This window comes from Polypterus senegalus, chromosome 1 (genome assembly GCF_016835505.1).
Source record: "Polypterus senegalus isolate Bchr_013 chromosome 1, ASM1683550v1, whole genome shotgun sequence".
Classification (NCBI taxonomy): domain Eukaryota; kingdom Metazoa; phylum Chordata; class Cladistia; order Polypteriformes; family Polypteridae; genus Polypterus; species Polypterus senegalus.
Window position 1 is genome coordinate 78,754,918 of NC_053154.1, and position 21,210 is coordinate 78,776,127.

Consider the following 21,210-nt stretch of genomic DNA (forward strand, 5'->3'; position numbering starts at 1 on the left):
CTGTTATAATGTTAGGTTTTGATATACAGCATTGTAATTTGTAGCATTCTAAAATGAATATTGAATCATCCTTATATTATGGAATATTCCTACTGTGTAATAATAGGATGTTCATAACCCCCTGGGCCTTTGCTACTGTAGATGCATTCTGTAGTATATATTATTGAAGATTCCGAAATGTATTCATTGTGGTTAATGTGAAATCGATTGACACTTAGCCTTTCTTTTGGAAATAGAAAAAATATATAGCCTTCTTACTTTGTTGTAAGGCTCATAAAGGCAAGGTTAATAGTATTCTGGAGGAAGCCTAAGTAATTTTGCAGACAAAACAATATAATATTATAACCAGACCTTCAAAGAAAAGCACTCTTTCCTTATAGTCATGAATGGATAGAGGTTCCATAAGGTTGTGAGACTTCTCTGCTGCCCCTGATACTAGAGGTATTGAACATATACAGTAGATGAAATCTAAAAATTATCAAGGAAATTACCAAAGAATGGTGCAAGAGCAAATGCTGAAGTGCTTTAGGATAGTCGGTAGTATACAAAGATAAGACATAACACAGATGAAGAGTTGGGAGCACCAGCCCATCCCCATATATCGAGGGAAAGAAAATGTACAAATAAAAAGTTGCAAGCAAAAAGAGTTTGTCTGTCCAGATGTAAGTCCATGTATTATACTGCCATTTTCAGGAAGTGTTGGCATTTTTATGTCTTTTCCACAGAAGGGGATGTACTTGGTGTTGAAATAGGTGTGTGTGGACACTTTTTCTATGGTGTCGTTTCTTGTGACTGAAGACAGAGAGATAGAATTCAAGTTAGTAAAAATCTTTTATTCATACACACCAGGCAAAGGTTAAATGACAGAGAAGCACAGTCCTAGGACACCGCCCTTTATCTGCACCGAGGGGTCAGTGTTCAAGATTTTTTATAGGGTTTCTTGTCTTATGACTTTAGTTATACAAGCATTTCAAAACATTAGCCTGAATCAGCGCTACAAAAACCTAAAAGGTGGAGTACATCTGTTAGTTTCCTTAGTTTGGGGCTCGATGAGTCACACCCATGGCCTTCCATGTAGACGTCCAGAAACAAGAAGTAGCACTTGTCACGTACACTTATAAGCATGCAGGATCTGCATGACTCCTGCCACATACACCATAGAACATGCTTTCTGTTACATACACCATGGGCAAGCAGGGTCTGCATGGCCCTTGTCACGTACACCACATTGACCAAGCTGTCTTGTATTTTTCCACATGTGTCTACAGTTGCCTTAACTCTTGGATCAACTGGTCTGTAGAGGGGAATTTTCAAATGACAGCAACCCTCTCACATCCCAGAGTGGTATTACAATCGATGTACCAGCCCTAAGACTATCCTTTCCTTTTGCATGAATCCCACTGAAAGCCTATGGTGAATCTTGAAAACAAAAGTTTCCATTTCAACTAGAAATATGCAGCATGATACAGTAATTCATGTTTACAAAAAGGTGGTTTTCCCTTTTAAAATGTGTATAACCAAGTTCAATTTGAGTGCTAATTTTTGTTCCGTTTATATTTTCTCAATAAAAAGCCATACAAAGTGTGTCTCTATTATTTTTTTTAATAATAAAAGTATGACTTTCATCATTTTTAGCTATTTTGATTTATTAAAAACAATTTTTAACAGCTAATGTTTGAATACCCCAACTGTACTCAAAATAGTGACTCACTTTCTTAGAAATATTATAAGCTGAAAATACAGCTCTTTCATTAAAAATATCCACTGATCCATTTTTAACCAGATTACCTAGCTTGGGGTCAAAGGGAGTCACAACTATCCTGACATCACTAAAACCATTACTGTCATATTCCCCACAAATCCAGTTAATCTCAAACTGTCAGTTAACAAAACCAGACCTTTTTTTTTACTGAAAGCCAGAGCCCCTGTAGATTACCTATGTGGACACCAGGACAATGTACAAACCGCTCCTAGGCAGACACAGGATTCACACATAGGATTCTGGAGCTATAAAACAGCAGAGCTAACAACAACTTAAATAAATAATACCAAATAGGGAAGACTATAAAAGTATGCTTTCAGCAGGTCTATTTATTAGTACAGTAAAAATATGTGTATTGTTGAATGAATTTTATATTATATGGGAAAAATGTGACCTATAAGTAAGTGTGTTTGGAAAGGTTAGCTGAAAAGATGACAGAAATACAAATTATAATAGAGACCTGTTTCCACATTGCTTAATAAAAAGCAAAAAGTAGAGAAACTGCCATATAGTCAACTAAAGAGTATCAGTTATCTGATAAAAATGCAGTTTTTTCATAAATCATAATCAGAAGTCTGTCCAAATTATATTCTGGAATAAAATTACCATGTGAATGAATCTGCAATCAAGCAATACTGTTATTAGATGCATTACCTTTTTGTTAGCAATGCATAATATTCAGTGTTACATTTGGTTTAGTTACATAACATTTCCTTCTTAAAAGCAAGCTTTGCTAGAGGAAAGTTTTCTATTTACATGTATCCTGTTAAAACCTTACATACATCAAGTGCAGCTCTCTTTTTTATTAAAACAAATATGGAGTTAATTATACAATGCAAAAAATAAGCCTTCCAAAATAATTAACTTTCATCTCTTTAATATGCTCCTCATAAATGATTTTTTTTTCAGAAATAAAAACATGCCAGCCAGAAGGTGACAATGAGGCAAAATAAAACAAATGCATAGATTCCAAATGGTCTTCCTTATACTTTTGGCATTTAGATATCAGGCACCGAATCTTCAGTCAAATGTTGCTGGATAATGATCACTGGCTAGACAGAAAAGGAAGAAGGATATTATTAGACTATCTACAGTGGCAAACATGTTCCTTGAAGTCAAATTAATAACCAAATATGTGTAAAGTGTGCAAGAGTGAAAAGAAGTCATAACCCTGGAGCACTGGGCAGAGTGAGCATTTCACTTTCTTTAATTTAATTAGGCAGAATTTCAGTACATAAAAGGTTGATCAGCACCAATATTGCTTAAGTTGTACTCTGATTTAAGCTTTCATGTCTAGTGATGCTACAGTGCCACTAATAAATGCTTATTTAGAGTCCCTCTGTACCTCTGTAAAAACATTCCAAGACTGCTGTTTTTACGTTGTTTTTGTTTTTTTTTTACTTGGGTTCATTTGCTGTGGACTGGTGATGCAGTGTTTACCATTCCAGTCTTATAGCTGCAGTGATCCTGGGCTTGAAGCCAGCACATGAACTATCTATATACAATTTACAAAAATATACAGAATATCACAGTTAATGCAAACTGGGTGTGTGCAAGAGCATGCCCTGCAAGGAGCTGGTCCTAGTCCAGGGTTGGCTGCTGCACTGCACTGAGTGCTATTAGGGTATAGGCTTCAGCTCTAGATTCAGCTTTAGAAATGTATTATGTTAATTCAGAATATGATGTGATGGATGAACTGACTAAGAGCTGTTTTACACTATGTGCTAATAATCTTTCCCAGTAAAAGGAAATGCATCTTAGCACGTCTTTCACTTTAATTCTTTTATTTGACTTTATCAAGCCATTGTATCTTCCATTCCTGTTTCTTTAGCTGTTTGCTCCTTATTTGCTTCAGATGTCAGACATTGTTATTTCTGTTTACAATTTTAAATTGTGGTGCCTTAAAATAAATTTACCACTTTAACCATTTATATAACTATTGATAACCTTGCTAAAGCTGCAATTAGTATGTCTAAAACAGAGCATTCTTCTTCTTCTTTTGCCATATCTCAGTGTTGTAATTACACGTCGACGTGGGCTCTAGCATGAGGAGACGTCAAACGCCACAGATCTCTGTCTTGGGCCGTCCGCGTTATATCTTGCAGTCCCATGTCATATCTTGAGAGTGCCGACACCCATGTCATTCTTGGGCCCTCTCTTGTTGGTTCCATCCACTCTTCCATGTAGTGTGATGTTAGCAATCCTGTTCTTGTCCATCCGGAGTACATGACCTAGCCACTTATGTTGTTGTTCGTGCACTCGTTGCACTATCGTTTCTGTCTAGTTGAGGGCTTTCCTGATGTCTTCGTTTCTCATCTTGTCTATGATGCATACTCCAAGTATCTTTCTGAGCACTGTCATCTCGAACACGAGCAGTTGTCTTTCTTCAGCACTTCTAAGAGTCCACGTTTCGCATCCGTACAGGGCAATCGGTACTATAAGCGAGTTGTATAGTCTCATTTTGGTTATCTTATTGATGTTCTTGTTCTTCCAGATACTGTCCAGGTCACTCATTGAACTTAAGGCTATGGCTATTCTCGTTCTGATGTCTTTTGAGCTGTCGCACGTTGTGGTTAAGGTTGATCCTAAATACTTAAAACTGTCTTCATGCTGCAGTTTCTTTCCTCTGAGCAACATGCCCTCTTCAACTCTTTTCTTTGTTTCTTGCTCAGGCTTTGAGCTCAGCAGCATCCATACTGTCTTGGTGTCACTTATCTCTTGTCCGTATCTAGAACTGACGCTTTCCACCTTATTTAGCAGGAGTTATGCGTGACTGCGGAGTTCAGTTATAAGACCGATGTCATCAGCAAAACGAAGATTGTTAATCGTTCTGCCATTCACGCATGCTCCTTTGCTTTCTAGTCCGTCGAGTGCCTCCCGCATAATGTGCTCTAGATAGATGTTAAAGAGATCCGGCGACAGTATGCAGCCTTGGCGTACTCCGATTGCTAGTTTGAACCACTCTGTCACCTCTCTTCCGACTCTTATGGCACTCTGCGTTCGCTTGTACAGGTTCTCCATCAGACTGATCAGCTTTGGGTGTATGCCGTAGTGATGTAATACTTTCCAGAGGCCTTGGTGCCACACTCGGTCAAATGCTTTCTTGAAGTCGATGAAAATCAAGTGAAGCTCTTTATCCTGTAATGAGAGATACTTTTCACATAACAGTCTGAGTGAGAAGATCTGCTCAATTGTACCACGTCCTGACATGAGTCCGGCTTGCTCCTCCGCCATTTGCACTTCTATCGCGTTCTTCATCCGGCTCCTGATAATCTCCAAGATGATCTTACTTGCGTGACAGATAAGGCTTATCATGCGGTAGTTCTCGCATTTAGTGGTGTCCCCTTTTTTTGAAATAGTAACTATAAGAGACTTAGTCCAAAGCGTCGGAAATTTTTCTGTGTCCCATATCTTGTTGCAGATCTTGTACATGATTTGAACCATTGCTCCTCCGCCGCTTTTGATTAGCTCTCCTTCAATGTCGTCGATATCAGGAGCTTTCCGTATCTTGACCTTCATAATGGCTGCTCTTACTTTGCTTTCAGGAAGGTCTGGCTCTTCTTCCTCTCTCTTGCAATTAGACCATAATTGTTCAAGAACATCACCATCCGTTTCAATGTTTGTATTGTAGAGGCCTCTACTATATTCATACCATCGCTTAAGAATGTCGATGTCCTTGGTGAGCAGGTTGCCATCCTTGTCTCTGATGTTGTTGCACCTTTCATTCAGTTAAACTCCTTTCTTGAGCTTTTTGACCTTTTGAAAGAGAGTGCGCATATAATTTTTTCGGCTTGCTTCCTCTACCTCGCAGCACTGTCTGTTAAACCAATCCTCTCAGCACTCCTCAATCTTTTTGTCCATGATGATCCTGAGCTGTGAGTATAGTTGTTTCAAATTCTCGTCCCCTGGATTATTGTTCTTCATTGCCTTCACAGCTCGTCGTTGGTCAGACAGGTCGAGCACTTCGTCACTAATCCATGGGGCCTTTCTGTATCTCTTAAGGCCAATTACCTCCTCCGCTGTTCTCTTAATCGTGTCGTTGACGGCCTCCAGTGCTTCGTCCACGTTTGTTTCTTCAACTAGACCGCCAAGCGCTTCAAAACGATTTTTTAGTTCAATCTTATAACTTTCTTTGACTTCGGGTATTCGCAGTCGTTCGATATCCACCTTCTTTGTGACTGTTCTTTTTTGCATATTGAATCTTAACTTGAAGTTGCCCATCACAAGGTTATGATCGTTGTGCACATTCGGCACTATTGCGCTTGGGAAGCTGCGTGTGTTATGGGCACAGCTACGCCATCTCTGATCGATCATGATGTAGTCGATCATCTGCTGGGTTCGATCTCCGGGTGAGCTCCATGTCCGTTTCCTTGATGCCTTATGGTTGAACCATACCAAACAGAGCATTAAATGGGTTTATATACTGTACTTATCTTGGGCAGCATGGTGGCGCAGTGGTAGCGCTGCTGCCTCACAGTTAGGAGACCCTGGTTTGCTTCCTGGGTCCTCCCTGCATGGAGTTTGCATGTTCACGTGTCTGCATGGGTTTCCTCCCACAGTCCAAAGACATGCAAGTTAGGTGCATTGGCAATCCTAAATTATCCCTAGTTTGTGCTTGGTGTGTGTGTGTGTGCTCTGCGATGGGCTGGTGCCCTGCCCGGGATTTGTTCCTGTCTTGTGCCCTGTGTTGGCTGGGACTGGCTCCAGCAGACCCCCGTGACCCTGTGTTAGGATATAGCGGGTTGGACAATGACTGACTGACTGATATACTAATCATCAGTATTGTTAACAGCAGTCATAGCTTAGTTAAAACAGTGTTAAAATAATATTTCTGTGCTTTTTTACCATAATACACGATAAAGATGTAAACACAGGTAAATTGAAGTATACCCACCAAATTATAGCAACATAAAAATCTGCACCCAAAACTGGATGTGATGATGGACACAAAGGACTCTAAAATTGTGAAAATTAACATCAAAGCAATTATCCCAATATGAATTTCCTGTCAATAAAACATAAGAAAAAAGTATGAATTAGCAGAAAGGGTGTGCTTTTCAAATATAATGAGTTATTTGATGAGGTAGAAGTAGTTGTACATCATAAACAAGAATTGTTGCTTCACGTATTTGAAATATACACTTCAATTTAAATATATAGATCCTTAGTATAAGATCAAAAATAAAAAATAACATTGCATTTGTAGTCAATGACCTTAAAATAGTCTAAAATTGATATTCCACGTGCTTATGTTTAAAACGGTCCTATTCAAAGGAGTGACATAACGAAGGAGTGAAACCTCAGATATAAATTTCAAAGGAGTGAAAACCATCCAACCAACCATCCAAGTGGTAGGTGAGGCAACAACAATTTTTTGGCAAGCGTACTTTCAGTTGTGTGTGGTACATGACTTGTTATGTCACTCCAATAAAATGTCACTTCTTTAATATGGTATTTATATCACTCCTTTGTTATGTCATTCCTTCAATACAGACCCGTTTGAAATTCATCATTTTGTCAAAAATGAGCATTTTTCAGGTCTAGAGGGCCAAAAAGGCTTGTCTAACATGAGTAGACATTAAGATGAGTCGTATGGTATATCTTACGTTTTTTTCATACTTGTGAGTCAGAAGGAACCAGAGAAAGAAACTGAAGTGATTTCAAAATGTTCATAAGTAGTTGTTATGAACACAAAAATAAGTCAAACGTTAGCAACTATTCTTTTGCTTTCCAGATTTTGTTTTTCCTTCTATACAATATGTAGCACTGGTATTAATTCATGACTCTGTCAAATTAAAAAAAATATGATTATTGTATGCAGTCACATCGACACAGTTCCGGAACATATTGATCACTATTTTGTAAATAGTACAGTCATCAGAAAATGCCACATAAAGTTTAAGAAGGTTTTGTTTGTTTTGTAGTCACATCATTCTCAAGTAAAAATGAAATGTTTATTCAGTTAAACCTTACTCCTCAATCTGCCATTTAAAATCAAAAATATTTTATTTCATGAGTTAACATAGCTTATAGGTTTGCATACTGAGGCAGTCCTGTCTGTCTGTGTGTTGGACATATACTCTTTATTCTTTTTATATACAGTATTCTGTGTGAAGTTCACAATGAAGTAGTGTAGTATAATCTCTGGATATTCTGCTTTTCTTTAAATCCCAGTGATGTGTATTTTAGGTTAATTTGTAACTGCAAATTATCCCTGTTTGAGTATGCCTGCTGATGGACAGGCACCTTGTTCAAGGTTAGCTCCTGTATTACACTCAGTGCTCCTACAATAGACCCTGCTCATGTGATTTTGAAGGAAATTAGGAAGATCTAATGAATGGATGGATGTTTAAAATGTATTTTAAAATGAATGCACCAAAAATTTACTTGATAAAATATACTTTACATACTTAGGAAAAATTAACATTAAATGACTTATACTCAACTCTCCTAATAACTGTAATCAGCACCCTGCAGCATGGTGAAGTGAAGAGAGAGATTTGGTTTACTTATCCAACAAGAAGAGATTTGTTTTGCTATAATACTATACTCAAATCTATATATATATATAAAATAGAATTTCTGATAATTTTTTTTCCTTTGTGCTACTGTTTGCACAGTCCATTTAAGGAGTCTTCATACGGCCACATAGTAGGATGGGGCATGAGCTGTACTCGGCAGTCCTGTGGTATCCAGTGCATTACTATACTGCAATACTGAACCTACAGTGTTATTATTAGCACCTAAAGAAGAGGCTGAGGTACAAAACTAACACTCTCGTAAAGCAATGCAATAAATAAACTCGAACATAAACAGTTTGGATAAGAATAAAGTTTTAATGGTTATTTTATTACCGTGATACAAGTAAGAAAATGGCTGAACTATCCAGTACGGTATTTAAAATGGGCTAAGTGCGGTAGTGTGCTAAAATACAGCAGGCAATTCTCAGGGTGCTGTTTCATTTGTACATTGATTGGCAATCTATTGCATTTAAATGACAATTTAATGGCAATGAATGGCAGATATGATTTAAGTGAAAAGGCACAGTAATTAATCTGTGAATTATGATAAGCTCCTAAGGTAATAACATTTTACAATCTTCTCAAAATGTTGCTTCTATGAACAGTTTCAAGTATGGGGTGGAAGGGAATTTTCCTCTCAAAGTTTGACTTACAAATTACAGTATAGCTACATATAAATCTGCACCCAAAACCGGATGTGATGATGGACAAAATGGACTCTAAAATTGTGAAAATTAACATCAAAACAATTATCCCAATATGAATTACCTGTCAATAAAACATAAGAAAAAAGTATGAATTAGCAGAAAGGGTTTGCTTTTCAAATGTAATGAGTTATTTGATGAGGTAGAAATACATAATAAACAAGAATTGTTGCTTCACGTATTTGAAATATAAGTCAAAATATTCTCAATTGAAAAACAATGGTCATTTTTTACCTTCTGATTGCAGCCTATGGATAGATCCTTAGTATAGGATCAAAAATAAAAAATAACATTGCATTTGTAGTCAATGACTTTAAAACAGTCTAAAATTGATATTCCACTGCTTATGTTTGAAACGGTCGTATATAAATTTCAACAATCCAACCAACCATTCAAGTGGTAGGTGAGGCGACAACGATTTTTTTTCCCGAGCGTTCCTTCAGTTGTGTGTAGTAGGTGACTTGTTATGTCACTCCAATCTATTGTTAATAGAAAGCAACTTTCTTTTTTACCTTGCCTATGCTGCAGGAATGTATTCTGTCATCTGTCACTATTGCTAGGGACAAACATCCCTAGATATAATACTGAAATATTGGCGTTGAACCTGTGGACGGTGCTCAGTAAAAACTTCATTTCAAAGGTCATTCAGAGCATTCACTCTAATGTATCAGAGTGGCTTTGAAAAGGAAAAACGTCATTTACGTACAAATTCTTCACACTTTAATATTTACGAGAATCACATAATAGATCAAAGCAAATAAGTTAGAGAGGGGGACGTTCTGGTTAAGAAATTAAACCTACATAGAGTATTCCACTTTACTTATTGCCCATTAGTCTTTTTTAAAATTGAAGTACCTCTATTATAATAAAACATGTTAACCATTTTGTTCACTCCAGAGCAAATTAATGTACATGTAGATAGACTTTATTTCTCCCCCATAATAATAATTTTACAGCCAAGTTTTAATTTTTGTATCTTACCAGATTCTAAAATACACTGATACAGCATGATTTAATACATGGCATTTTACACCTTCAATGTAAATACACACAGAGTCAGGTTTTACATTTCTGAATCTGCTGAACTTTTAAGGCATCGATTGCTTAGACTCTGTCCTTTATAACGCACTTTTCATTACAACAGCCACAAGGCTAGAATGTCAAGAAGAATAGCACAGACATACATAAATGTAAGAACAAATTGAATTAGTCTATGTGAGACAAGTAAGTGACTAGTTTTCTAATAATTCTACCAATAAGGATCCTCGATTTAACAGACTTTCACAACTTTGAGAATTTGCTGTGACACCTATGTTTATTCTTGTGATTATGTTCTAACTGCATCAACGGGAAAACAGCACAAATTCTTTATTGATGAAAAGGAAAGATTAACTTGCATAAAAAAACATTCTTTCTTCTTGAATTTTCTATACGGTTTACCAGTTTTTGCAAGACTTATGAATACATGTTAAGAAATGTTCCACCCTGTCAAAACGTTTCCTGACGGCATTCATTTTTGTATTAATGCATACTAGACATTAAGCCCGTTACAATAACGGGCGCTAGAACAGTAGTGCATAAACATTTGTATGAACAGTCTATATTAAATGGCAAGTGACCTTGTATGTGGCTGTAATATGTGTCACTGTATTGTGTGCCTTTAATTTTCTCTCTCAGTAATACTGGTTTGTATTTCCGTAAAATGCCTGTAATTTTGTCTGACAGTAATACAGTGGCACCTCGGTTCACGACCATAATTCGTTCCAAAACTCTGGTTGTAACCCGATTTGGTCGTGAACCGAAGTAATTTCCCCCATAGGATTGTATATAAATACAATTAATCCGTTCCGTACAATTAATTAGTTCCGTTTGAACTGTATGTAAATATATATTTTTTTAAGTTTTTAAGCAAAAATATAGTTAACTATACCATAGAAAGCAGAGCGTGATAGTAAACTAAATGTAAAATCATTGAATAACACTAAGAAAACCTTGAACAACAGAGAAAACAAACACTGCAAGAATTTGCGCTATAGCCTTATGACCCTTTTTAATGAGTTTTAAGCACAGGGGAAAAAATGAACATTTGAAAAATCTGTAATTTAATAAACAACCAAGAAAAGTAACATTGCAACAATGCATGCGCGCACCTGTGTGTGTGTGTGTCTCTCGCGTGTGTGTCTATTAAGCACGCGCCTCTGTGTCTGTGTGTGTGTCTGTCTGTCTGTCTCTCGCCTGTGTGTGTGTGTCTGCCTGTCTGTCGCGTGGGCCTGTGTGTGTGTGTCTAGCGTGTGTGTGTCTCGTGTGTGTATGTGACTTGTGTGTGTGTGACGTGCACGCCTGTGTGTGTGTGTGTGACTCGCTGTGTGTGTGTGTGTGCGTGACTTGGGTTCGCGCTGCGCCTGTGTGGGTTCGTGACTGGTGTGACGTGTGTGAGTGCCTGTGTGTGTGTCTGTCTCTCTCTCTGCACAGGGAATGCACAGGAAGAGACTGAACACGTGCTGTGTGGCCCCGCGCATGTGCACTTCACCAGAAGACACACCCACGGACACCGCGCGCCTGTGTGTGTGTGCATGACTCGTGCGCGCCTCTGTTTGTGTGTGTGTGTGTGACTCGTGCACGCCTCTGTTTGTGTGTGTGTGTGTCTGCACAGGGAATGCGCAAGTGTGTGTGTGTGTGTGACTGAAGACACACGGACACCTGTGTGTGTGATTTGTACAGTGTCTGTCAGTGGGTCTGCACAGGGAATGCACAAGTAGAGACTGAACATGTGCTGTGAACACTCTCATAAACAGTCTGATTTTATAAAAATGTCAAAAGTGGAATTCACCAGAAGACACACGGACACCTGGATGCACACAAGGGTTTTATTAAAGAGGATGATGGATTGACTAGATTTTTGTTTCCAAAGTTAAACTTCCCTTTCAAATGACTGATTACAGCTTTTAAATTATAGCAAAGTAAACCATGTAAACAAGTAAAAAGAGTTTCTAAACAGTCTAGACAGTAATAGATTTTAGAGAATAATCATTAATTACTAATTTATAAATTAAATATCCACCTAGATCTAATGGTACTTAATCACAAAATTACAATTTGAGAAACAATATAAGCAAATTAGAATGCTTTCCATAATAAAAATACTGAGTCTTATAAGGCAGTTAATATTTCAGTTTCCTGATTTCAATATTAGTTGGTAATGGTAACAATTTATCGCTGAGTGTAATTATTTTAGTGTGCACTTTATTGCAATAAATATATTCTGTTTTTCTGTCAACAGGTATGCCATGCTGCTAATAGCAGACCAGGATGAGCATAGCAGAATTTATGCTGTAGCTGTTTATTTGTTTTTTGTAGTTTCAATATCAATTTAAAGGGTCAATATAACTTAACTTTAAAAAAATCAGCAATTTGTACCTAATATCAGCTGCTTTTATTTAGAAACCCAAAGCAAAATTTAACCAAATAACACTAGGAAGAAGAATCTGAAAAAAGTACTTACCTCAAACTTGCATTGTATAAAATCAGAATTAGTTAAATCATCGTATTCTGAACACACACTGGTATAAATCTGAAGAACTAAAATGAAGGAATACATAGATATTCCAATCACAGCTGCAACAGTACTGATGATATTCATGATTAACATGGCCCTCATCTGCTGAAACAAATAAAATTATTTAGAAATTGTTAGCAATATGTTTAGATAACTAGTACTATAAATGCAGTACTTTAAATATTGGTTTCTTTAAATGAGGCACATTGACAACTGAATTTTAAATGATGTTCGCAGAACAAAATTATTTTGATTGCTTTATGCTTATTAAAATTGATTGTCTTGGAAGAAAAAGGACCAAGCTGAGCTATGCTTGTGGATTTAATTAATACTTGGAAGTTAAAACATCCACCCATCTATTTATTACATAAGCCCACTTAATCCATGTTTAGCTTGTAAAGAGATTAACATTTACACTGACAGCATCACAAGCAATGTAGAAACTAAACCTGAATGGGATGCCACTTCTTTGGAGGACATTCTCAGGCCTGAACCCATATCCACTCACAATGAGTTAATTTTTGTCCCTACAAATATCACACTCCACAGTTTATTTCAGTTGCTATAATGGAATCTTAAATGGGTAGTTAATTCTCAGCCTAGGTTTTTCCATTGCTAGTATGGTGGTGAAGTAGTATTATACACAACACTAGGATGTTAGTTGAAATCCATGTACTTTTGTGTTTGTCCCACATTAAAGACATATGCATATTGCATAAAATTGCAATTCTAAATTGAACATGTGTGTTATGAATCTGAATGTTGGAATATTTTTGTACTCTTATTTAAATCTTTTTATTTATGGTTACTTCTCATTATGGGCTTTTGAGGCACTGAATCAGATTTTTGTATTATTTGTATCATAGAAATTGTTATCAACTGTTGCCAGTTGTGCTATTAGGATTTCCTGGTTCTTGACTTTTGCTTTGATTTTCTCTTTTTATTATTGTGGTAATCCGCCTACCAGGCCTTACCACTGTAAAGGGAAAAGAGGCCTAAGAATAGGGTAGAGATGACTTTTACCGAATAAAATGTTAAAAGTACTTACCTGTTTAAATTGTTGAAGTGCAGGGTGCGCTTTCAAGATCATTATTAACTAAGGCAGGTGCACGTGGCGGGACGCCAGCCATAGGTCGGGTGTGCCTCCAGGTCAGGCTTGCTGGAGGATGCTGCCGGTACCCTTTCATAAAGGCCACGTGCCATTAGCAAAGAGAAAGGTGTGGAGCATTTAATTAAATTGGTGTATGCATTCCTTTGAGAAGGGGGTCGCAGAATAAAGTCTCAAGAAAAAATTAACTTAATTTAATACAACGCAACGGCTCGTCCAAATGGCGCGCATGATGCCCGCTCGTGTGCATGCAAGGCCGCTAGCCTGTTTAATACCTGCATTGCAGCAGGGGTTGAATGTAGCACCTGTGTGTCATCCGCTATAGGTGGAAGAGAATGGCATATTGCAGGATTGGGTGATGATTTGTTCCCTGAGTATAAGAGGCACTTCCTGTCTCTAGGGGTGCTTTTTTGGCTTAGTGGTATGGATATTGTGGTGGTATAGCTCATACTTTAGTATAATAAACAGTGGCTTGTGCCTTTATTTTTAAATATTTTTCTTTTATATAAATAGATATAGATATCTTCTAGTTGTAGAATTATTTTGGTGGAGGTATTAATATATATTTTGGGTTTGTGGTGCACTTTGGTTTTTTTCTTGAAAATATTTTTGGTATTCTTAGGACTTTGTGTGTAGTTTCTTCCTGATTTTTTTCTTTCTTTTGGAAGACAGCCATTTTGTGTATATACATTTTTGTCATTATTTTTCATTTTGCTCCTTGCAAATTCAATGTAAATATGATTCACTATTTTTGATTGGGACATTGTTTTTATGTACCTGTAAATAAAGCCCACTTGTGTTTTTGGAAAATACCACCTTTTTATGTTTGTGTCTCCATGTCTGACTTCTCTCAGGTCTGATCCTGGTAGGTCCACTGTGTAACCTGGTTCTGACCTTGCCAATACACGGGGTGTCACAGTGTTTCTTGGGTTTAGATTTTGGTATTGGTGTTCAGTAGGACTGATCTTTGGTTTTGGCTTTCTGCTTTCTATGTTTCCTCTCCAGGTTCCCCAGTTATAAAACTTTGCATGGTTTTGAGCATAAAAATATGTGCAGCACCACAAAAAAACAGGAAATTGAGTACACTATAAATACATTATGCATATTTCTATGCAATTTACCCTTCTAGTCATTCTAAAAAGTATTGATAACACTACAAAGAGATATTTTTCTCCAAAAAGGATGCAGCATTTGTGTACACAAAAAGAGCCTTGAAATACACTCACCTAAAGGATTATTAGGAACACCATACTAATACGGTGTTTGACCCCCTTTCGTCTTCAGAACTGCCTTAATTCTACGTGGCATTGATTCAACAAGGTGCTGAAAGCATTCTTTACAAATGTTGGCCCATATTGATAGGATAGCATCTTGCAGTTGATGGAGATTTGTGGGATGCACATCCAGGGCACAAGCTCCTGCTCCACCACATCCCAAAGATGCTCTATTGGGTTGAGATCTGGTGACTGTGGGGGCCATTTTAGTACAGTGAACTCATTATCATGTTCAAGAAACCAATTTGAAATGATTCAAGCTTTGTGACATGGTGCATTATCCTGCTGGAAGTAGCCATCAGAGGATGGGTACATGGTGGTCATGAAGGGATGGACATGGTCAGAAACAATGCTCAGGTAGCCCGTGGCATTTAAACGATGCCCAATTGGCACTAAGGGGCCTAAAGTGTGCCAAGAAAACATCCCCCACACCATTACACCATCACCACCACCAGCCTGCACAGTGGTAACAAGGCATGATGGATCCATCTTCTCATTCTGTTTACGCCAAATTCTGACTCTACCATTTGAATGTCTCAACAGAAATCGATACTCATCAGACCAGGCAACATTTTTCTTCAACTGTCCAATTTTGGTGAGCTCGTGCAAATTGTAGCCTCTTTTCCTATTTGTAGTGGAGATGAGTGGTACCCGGTGGGGTCTTCTGCTGTTGTAGCCCATCCGCCTCAAGGTTGTGCGTGTTGTGGCTTCACAAATGCTTTGCTGCATACCTCAGTTGTAACGAGTGGTTATTTCAGTCAAAGTTGCTCTTCTATCAGCTTGAATCAGTCGGCCCATTCTCCTCTGACCTCTAGCATCAACAAGGCATTTTCGCCCACAGGACTGCCGCATACTGGATGTTTTTCCCTTTTCACACCATTCTTTGTAAACCCTAGAAATGGTTGTGCGTGAAAATCCCAGTAACTGAGCAGATTGTGAAATACTCAGACCGGCCCGTCTGACACCAACAACCATGCCACGCTCAAAATTGCTTAAAACACCCTTCTTTCCCATTCTGACATTCAGTTTGGAGTTCAGGAGATTGTCTTGACCAGGACCACACCCCTAAATGCATTGAAGCAACTGCCATGTGATTGGTTGATTAGATAATTGCATTAATGAAAAATTGAACAGGTGTTCCTAATAATCCTTTAGGTGAGTGTATATGCATGCAACGTCCCATGAAAATGTCAGGATTTACAAAATGCACAAGTCATCTGTGATGCCAAGATTAGACTGACAAACGTCATTGCTCAGTGGCCTGGGTCAAGCCATGATTCATTTTTTTTGAGGCAAAGTAGCTTTGATATACGTGATAGTACTGTACTTGGTCGCTGTCTGTTTGGTAAGGTAACTGGCTTAAACCCGTAGTGTTTCATATGCCCTGTACTATTAATTGTAACATCAATTATGTCATTACATGTGCCTGGTAACAGAGGCTACCCACTCAGGTCCTGGGACCTTATGCCTTTCCCTGACTCCTAGAATGCAGAGGAGAGGCACTGTAATCCTGTGCATTAACCTGTGCCCTCAGTTGCATAGCACAGGTAGATGCTGTTGAATGCAGGTGATGGGGTGTCAATACCTCACCTGGGTGGATGATGCTCTACCAGCTAATGAAGTTCTGCAGCATTGTAAATGCGTGTGTTTGACCCTGATTAGCATATTCCATATATGGATGGTTTGGGATGGATATCAAGGTGCATTTCACACATTTACAAGGAGATTGTGATTTAAGAGGGTAAATTGCACATGATTTTAAAAATCTGATTTTTTTTTGGCATATCTATTTTCCTGAATTTTTGATATTCTCATATTTTCAAATCCAAATCCACACAAAGTTTTATAAATGAGGCTCCTGGTCATCCATTAAAACTTTCCTGCACAGTGCCAACACTGTGATAGACTGCCGCCCTATCCATAATGGTTCATTAGACTCTTTCTCACAAACCAAAACTGAACAGAGTAGGAGATACAAATGAATGGAAGATTCCATTAAATTTGACATTTTTATTAGCTCCTTACTGTATGTGAACTTTGAGTTACAAGAACCATGGAGTTAAGTCATATGGCACAAGTATTCTGTAGAAATCCTGCCAGGACGGGATGCCAATTCATTGCAGGGCTTAAACAAACAAACTGTCTATAAAATATTTAAGGAAAGCATCTATATCAATTGGATTTGTATTTAGATTGTTTAAATTTTATAATTTTATTTAACTTTTTGTTATCTTTTAAAAATTATTTTGTATATGTCATTATAGAATATGGCTTTGTTTTCTGTTTTCTATATTACTTCTTTCTGAATTTTTTTGCTTATTTAATGTCTAATATTGACTATATATATATATACCAGTAACGGGACGATAACATGCAGTGAATACACTTGACTTGAGCATTCATGGTTTTCATACTCTTTCTCTGTTTGTTAAACATTCGTTTGCTCAGAGGTTGATGTGCTTGCTGCTTCCTGAGCAGCTCTTCTTTCCTCCACCCTAGCAGCCTGCTTCTTCTCTTCTTTCATTGCAGTCTTTTCGCATTAAAACTGATTAAGTCAGTGTTTGTGTTGCAATTACTTAGTAAGTTTTCTTTAATTTTTCACTTAAGAATGATGCCTCAAGAATGATTTAAGATATGAAGAGGTAGGGGAGGTGATGGTGAAGGTGGTAGGGATGAGAATGGCGCCCATATGTATGCTTGGCCGCTGCTAAAAGTTGATTCTACAATAAAATAAAATAAAAATAAAAAGGCGAATAACCTTGGAGTTCAATCATCACCCCGAAAGCAGATAGTAGACGTCATGTAATATATGTGTACCATGACCTAATATGACCTAATTTCAGGTCAATAGGTCAAACAATTTGCGAGCTACAGGTGATTTAAAATCCTGGACAGACAAATGGGCAACCACAGTAGCATATTGTATAAGAAGATATATATATATGTACAGTATGTATATGAAATTCAACGTCTGTTTGTATGTCTGTCCACTTTTCATGAGAGAACTAAACAGATTTAGATTGTTTTTTTCTATAATTTACTTGAACATTCCAGATGATTTTGCGACCTCTCTCATTGCGCTTAGTATCATAGTTTGCTTGAGGTAATGACTTATTTGCACTAATCTGAGACAGAGGGGATGGGGAAGTGTGACGTCAGAAGTGGGGAGTCAGTCTACCTCTGTGTTTTGAAGCATAACTCGCATCCGCTTAGTTAGCTATACCTTTTTTTATATTGATTTTTAAAAGTTGTCCTGTTTCACTACTACGCAGGCAGAGCCACAGGGAACAGCTAGTGTATATATATATATATATATATATATATATATATATATATATATATATATATATATATATATATAAACTGCTCAAAAAAATTAAAGGAACACTTTGAAAACACATCAGATCTCAATGGGAAAAAGAAATCCTCCTGGATATCTATACTGATATAGACTGGGTAATGTGTTAGAAACAAAAGGATGCCACATCGTTTGATGGAAATGAAAATGATCAACCTACAGAGCCCTGAATTCAAAGACGCCAAAAATCAGAGTGAAAAATTATGTGGCAGGCTAGTCCATTTTGCCAAAATTTAATTGCAGCAACTCAAAATTGCACGCAGCACTTTGTATGGCCCCTGTGTTCTTGTATACATGCCTGACAACATCGGTGCATGCTTCTAATGAGATGACAGATGGTGTTGTGGGGATCTCCTCCCAGATCTGGACCAGGGCATCACTGAGCTCCTGGACAGTCTGAGGTGCAACCTGGTGGCATTGGATGGACCAAAACATAATGTCCCAGAGGTGTTCTATTGGATTTAGGTCAGGAAAGTGTGGTGGCCAGTCAATGGTATCAATTCCTTCATCCTCCAGGAACTGCCTGCATACTCTCACCACATGAGGCCAGGAATTGTCGTGCACCAGGAGCCACTGTACCAGCATAGGGTCTGACAATGGGTCCAAGGATTTCATCCTGATACCTAATGGCAGCCAAGGTGCCTTTGTCAAGCCTGTAGCGGTCTGTGTGACCCTCCATGGATATGCCTCCCCAGACAATCATTAACCCACCACCAAACTGCTCATGCTGAATGATGTTACAGGCAGCATAATGTTCTCCATGGCTTCTCCAGACCCTTTCACTTCTGTCACGTGCTCAGGGTGAACCTGCTCTCATCTGTAAAAAGCACAGGGCACCAGTGGTGCATCTGCCAATTCTGGTATTCTATGGCTTAATGCCAATCGAGCTGCATGCTGCTGGGCAGTGAGCTCAGGGCCCATTAGAGGACATGGGGCCCTTGGGTCACCCTCATGAAGTCTTTCTGGTTGTTTGGTCAGAGACATTCACACCAGTGGCCTGCTGGAGGTCATTTTGTAGGGCTCTGGCAGTGCTCATCCTGTTCCTCCTTGCCCAAAGGAGCAGATACTTGTCCTGCTGATGGGTTATGGACCTTCTATGGCCCTCTCCAGCTCTCCTAGAGTAACTGCTTGTCTCCTAGAATCTCCTCCATGCCCTTGAGACTGTGCAGGAGACACAGCAAACCTTCTGGCAATGACACGTATTGATGTGCCATCCTGGAGAAGTTGGACTACCTGTGCAACCTCTGTAGGGTCCAGGTATCGCCTCATGCTACCAGTAGTGACACTGACTGTAGCCAAATGCAAAACTAGTGAAGAAACAGTCAGAAAAGATGAGGAGGGAAAAATGTCAGTGGCCTCCACCTGTTAAACCATTCCTGTTTTGGGGGTCATCTCATTGTTGCCCCTCTAGTGCATCTGTTGTTAATTTCATTAACACCACACAGCAGCTGATTACCCCCTCTGCTACTTAACTGACCAGATTAATATCCCATAAGTTTCATTGACTTTATGCTATACTCTGATTAAAAACTGTTCCTTTAATTCTTTTGAGCAGTATATATATATATATATATATATATATATATATATATATATATATATATATATATATATATATATATATATATATATATATATATATATATATATATATATATATACAGTATATAAATATATATATGTTGTCGTCTTTATGTCGAGCCTAAGGAGTCAGGACTGTTTAATGCTACTGCTGCCCCCAGGACTTTGTAAGCCTCCAACCACCGCAAATGTTCAATTTTCCATTATCATTGAAACATTTAATATTTGCTTTTTGTGAATTTCCAATTTGGAAGTACTTTTTGGATTCTGTGATTGTTGTTTTTGCTTGTATTTCTGGATTTATTTTTTGGATCATGAACTTTGAGTTCACTTTGAGGATTGCCTTCTAGGCATCCCTGTTTATATCTTTTCATCTCTTTCTTGTTTTGAATTCTCTTTTGTGACTAATGCTGCATATTTAAAAGAACTTTGCTGTCACTAGGGACCAGGGATTTTATATAATTTTACCTCTTCCTTTTAGAAATTACTTTTAATCTTTATCATGGTGCAGTCAGTGTTTTGCAGTGTGCCATCATTTGTTGGTCATTTACTGCATTAGTTAGTGCTCCTGTTCAATAATATGAAAAGAATCAAACATTATGCACACAACTGTCAGCTGTAAATGAACTTTAGAAATGCATGTTCTCATGGGTTCTTTGCTGCGTTGGAAAGTTCATAAATGCGAAAACCTTTTTAATAGAATGGAATTGAAATGATCCTTAGAGAAAGGCAATGTTTAATATTGATTTCTGTGCAAGCCTATTTCATGAAACATAATTGATTTTGATTGACATGTTTGCCTGGTGGTTACACTCAGCCCAACTCTCTTGCTGGTGGTGCTGGAAGTAACACAGCAATTTTAACTGAGCGGCATATCTGTTTTTAAATTTCAGTGTAAGTGCTATCGAGGGACAAAGCTTGCCAACTGTGTGAATATGAGTGCCTAGTGGCATGTGGGCACCTGTTGCGTTACAGGTCTTCGATCTCCCAAACCCCTCAATCATTGATCATATGTTATTTTGTGTGTCACAGTGCTTGATGCTTCTTTGGATACCCCAACATCTAATTGTAAAACGAGTATCTAATCTTCACATAGGACAAATTTACAAGATTATTGAGATTTATAAAGGTAAATTGCTCAATTTATATTTTTAATTTTATGCACTGAGTTAAAAATTTCAAGGGGCTTAGAACATAGAAAAAGTTGGGAACCACTGATGTACAATGTAGAGAACATCAAGGATAAAACCTCTTACATTTTATTGGCTTCTTCTAAAAATGAAATCTGCTGGTAGGTTTTATTTATTTGGCTATAATGAATTACTGAACTATACAACAACTACTTC

At 37.8% G+C, this 21,210-nt stretch overlaps 1 protein-coding gene across 4 annotated transcripts in view; it reads right to left on the minus strand.

Moving 5' to 3' along the window:
* Positions 1 to 812: 812 nt before the first annotated feature.
* LOC120527699 (membrane-spanning 4-domains subfamily A member 15-like) overlaps positions 813 to 21,210 on the minus strand; it is a 51,819-nt gene continuing 31,421 nt past the window's right edge. For 3 of the 4 annotated variants that reach the window (XM_039751438.1, XM_039751430.1, XM_039751446.1), the window contains 3 exons: positions 12,490 to 12,645; positions 6,657 to 6,767; positions 813 to 2,814 (listed from right to left, as the gene is read on the minus strand). In XM_039751438.1, the coding sequence (XP_039607372.1) occupies positions 2,761 to 2,814; positions 6,657 to 6,767; positions 12,490 to 12,645 (321 nt within the window). In that variant the 3' untranslated portion in view covers positions 813 to 2,760. The remainder of the gene's footprint in view (positions 2,815 to 6,656; positions 6,768 to 12,489; positions 12,646 to 21,210) is intronic. The other variant, XM_039751455.1, reaches the window with a different exon arrangement.